At 46.5% G+C, this 1,593-nt stretch overlaps 1 protein-coding gene across 1 annotated transcript in view; it reads left to right on the top strand.

Annotated features, from left to right (window-relative positions):
- Positions 1-795: 795 nt before the first annotated feature.
- PDDC1 (Parkinson disease 7 domain containing 1) overlaps positions 796-1,593 on the top strand; it is a gene marked incomplete at its 5' end in the record, with an annotated part of 11,824 nt that continues 11,026 nt past the window's right edge. The window contains 2 exons of the mRNA XM_009585542.1: positions 796-872; positions 1,256-1,361. Coding sequence (XP_009583837.1) covers positions 796-872; positions 1,256-1,361 — 183 coding nt within the window. The remainder of the gene's footprint in view (positions 873-1,255; positions 1,362-1,593) is intronic.

The raw sequence follows: 1,593 nt of genomic DNA, 5'->3' as shown, positions 1-1,593 counted from the left end.
CCACCCCACCCCGGGGTGCAGCGGCCGCGCTGTGTGGCCGGTCCCCTGCCAGCGGGACCCTTTGCACGCTCACCGGTGGTGTGCCCCGCGCACCCCGCTTTGCACGCGTGTCCCTGCTGTGCTCGTGTGGCCCTGCGCCGTGCACGGGCGTCCCCATCTTCAGGCACCGTCCTGTCACGCGTGTGCGTGCGCCACAGCTTGCGCAGCTGTGCCGTGCATTTGCAGGCGTGCATCTCGGCTGTGTGTGTAAGTCACTGCAGCTGAGCTGTGCAGTCACGTGTGCACGCTTTTTGCTCGGCTTTGCTCTGCACGGGTACGTACACATGCTGCTGCTGTGCACCTGTGTTGCGCACAGATGTGCTCGCTTTCCATAAGTGCTCATCTGCGATGCACACGTGCCTGCGTGTCCCTCTGTGCACAGCTGGGCTGTGAATACCTGCTGGTTTTCCCCTCTACGCATACCGGCTTCTGAGCACGCATGCAGCTGAGCTGCGCTTGCATGTGTACCTGGAGGAAGCCAAATTCCCTTCACTTCTGCCTTCTTTCCCTCTGCCCTCCCTGTAACCCCCCCAACCTGGACAAACAATACCTTCATCATGTATTTCTCAATACATAGTTCACCTATAAAGAAGGCTGTGCATTTCTTACCTCTTAAAATAGCCCTCTGAAATTATTGAGAGCTTTTAAGATGAGCAAAAAACCAAGCTCGTGTACTTTGCTAGATAAAATGAGCTAGTGTGGCTGGGATTAAAATATAACTGTTGTTTCCTTAAGTTGTTGGACTCTGTTTTTCAGGTGTGTCAGCCCAGTCCTTCCTTCACTGCTTTACACTGACTAGCTCTGCTTTTAATCTGCAAGTTGCGACTCCTGGGGTAAGTAAAAATGGGCGGTTACTGTGATTTCAGTCTGAAATCAGTTGATATCTCAATTGACAAGAGAGAATTATACTAAACTTTTTTTGAGAGGTGTTTTATTGGCTTTACAGATTAAGGGACTTTTTTAAAATTCTGTTTTCTTAATATTGAACTGAATGCATGCTTTCTATAGTATGGTTCTGAACTTCTCTGTTCAGTATCTGTTACCCACAAAGAGTGCAGGGAGAACTATTAGAAGAACTACTTCAGTGGGAAAAATGGAAAACTTCAGGTTTTTGACAGCTAAAGTCTCTAAAAATACCACGTGATTATCCTTCAAGAAATGTAGTGGATGTCTGTGCAGTGATCCTAACCACAGTCTTTGAAAATGTTTTCCCTAGGGGAAGTCAATTGATTTTGTGGATGTGAACGAGAGCAACATGCGCTGGATACAGGACTTCCGTATGAAATCTTATGCGAACCCTGCCAAGTTGGAGTCGATTGATGGTAATGGCTTTACTGTTGGCCAGTGTGTCACCTCCATTTGTCAGGGAAACAGATGCTTCTTAGTGTTAGGTCTTTAGGGAAGAACAACACAGAAAAGGCATAAAACTTGTGTTTTAAGAGGAAGCCCTCGTAACTACAGTAGCTATTTTTTTTATTTAAGAGGAAGTCCTGGCAACTACAGTTGTTATTTTCTTATTTATCTTTGATTGGTAATTCTCTTTTTTATATATAT

The sequence above is a fragment of the Fulmarus glacialis genome, unplaced genomic scaffold, assembly GCF_000690835.1.
Source record: "Fulmarus glacialis isolate BGI_N327 unplaced genomic scaffold, ASM69083v1 scaffold17119, whole genome shotgun sequence".
Classification (NCBI taxonomy): Eukaryota; Metazoa; Chordata; class Aves; order Procellariiformes; family Procellariidae; genus Fulmarus; species Fulmarus glacialis.
This window is presented reverse-complemented; position numbering and strand designations above follow the sequence as displayed.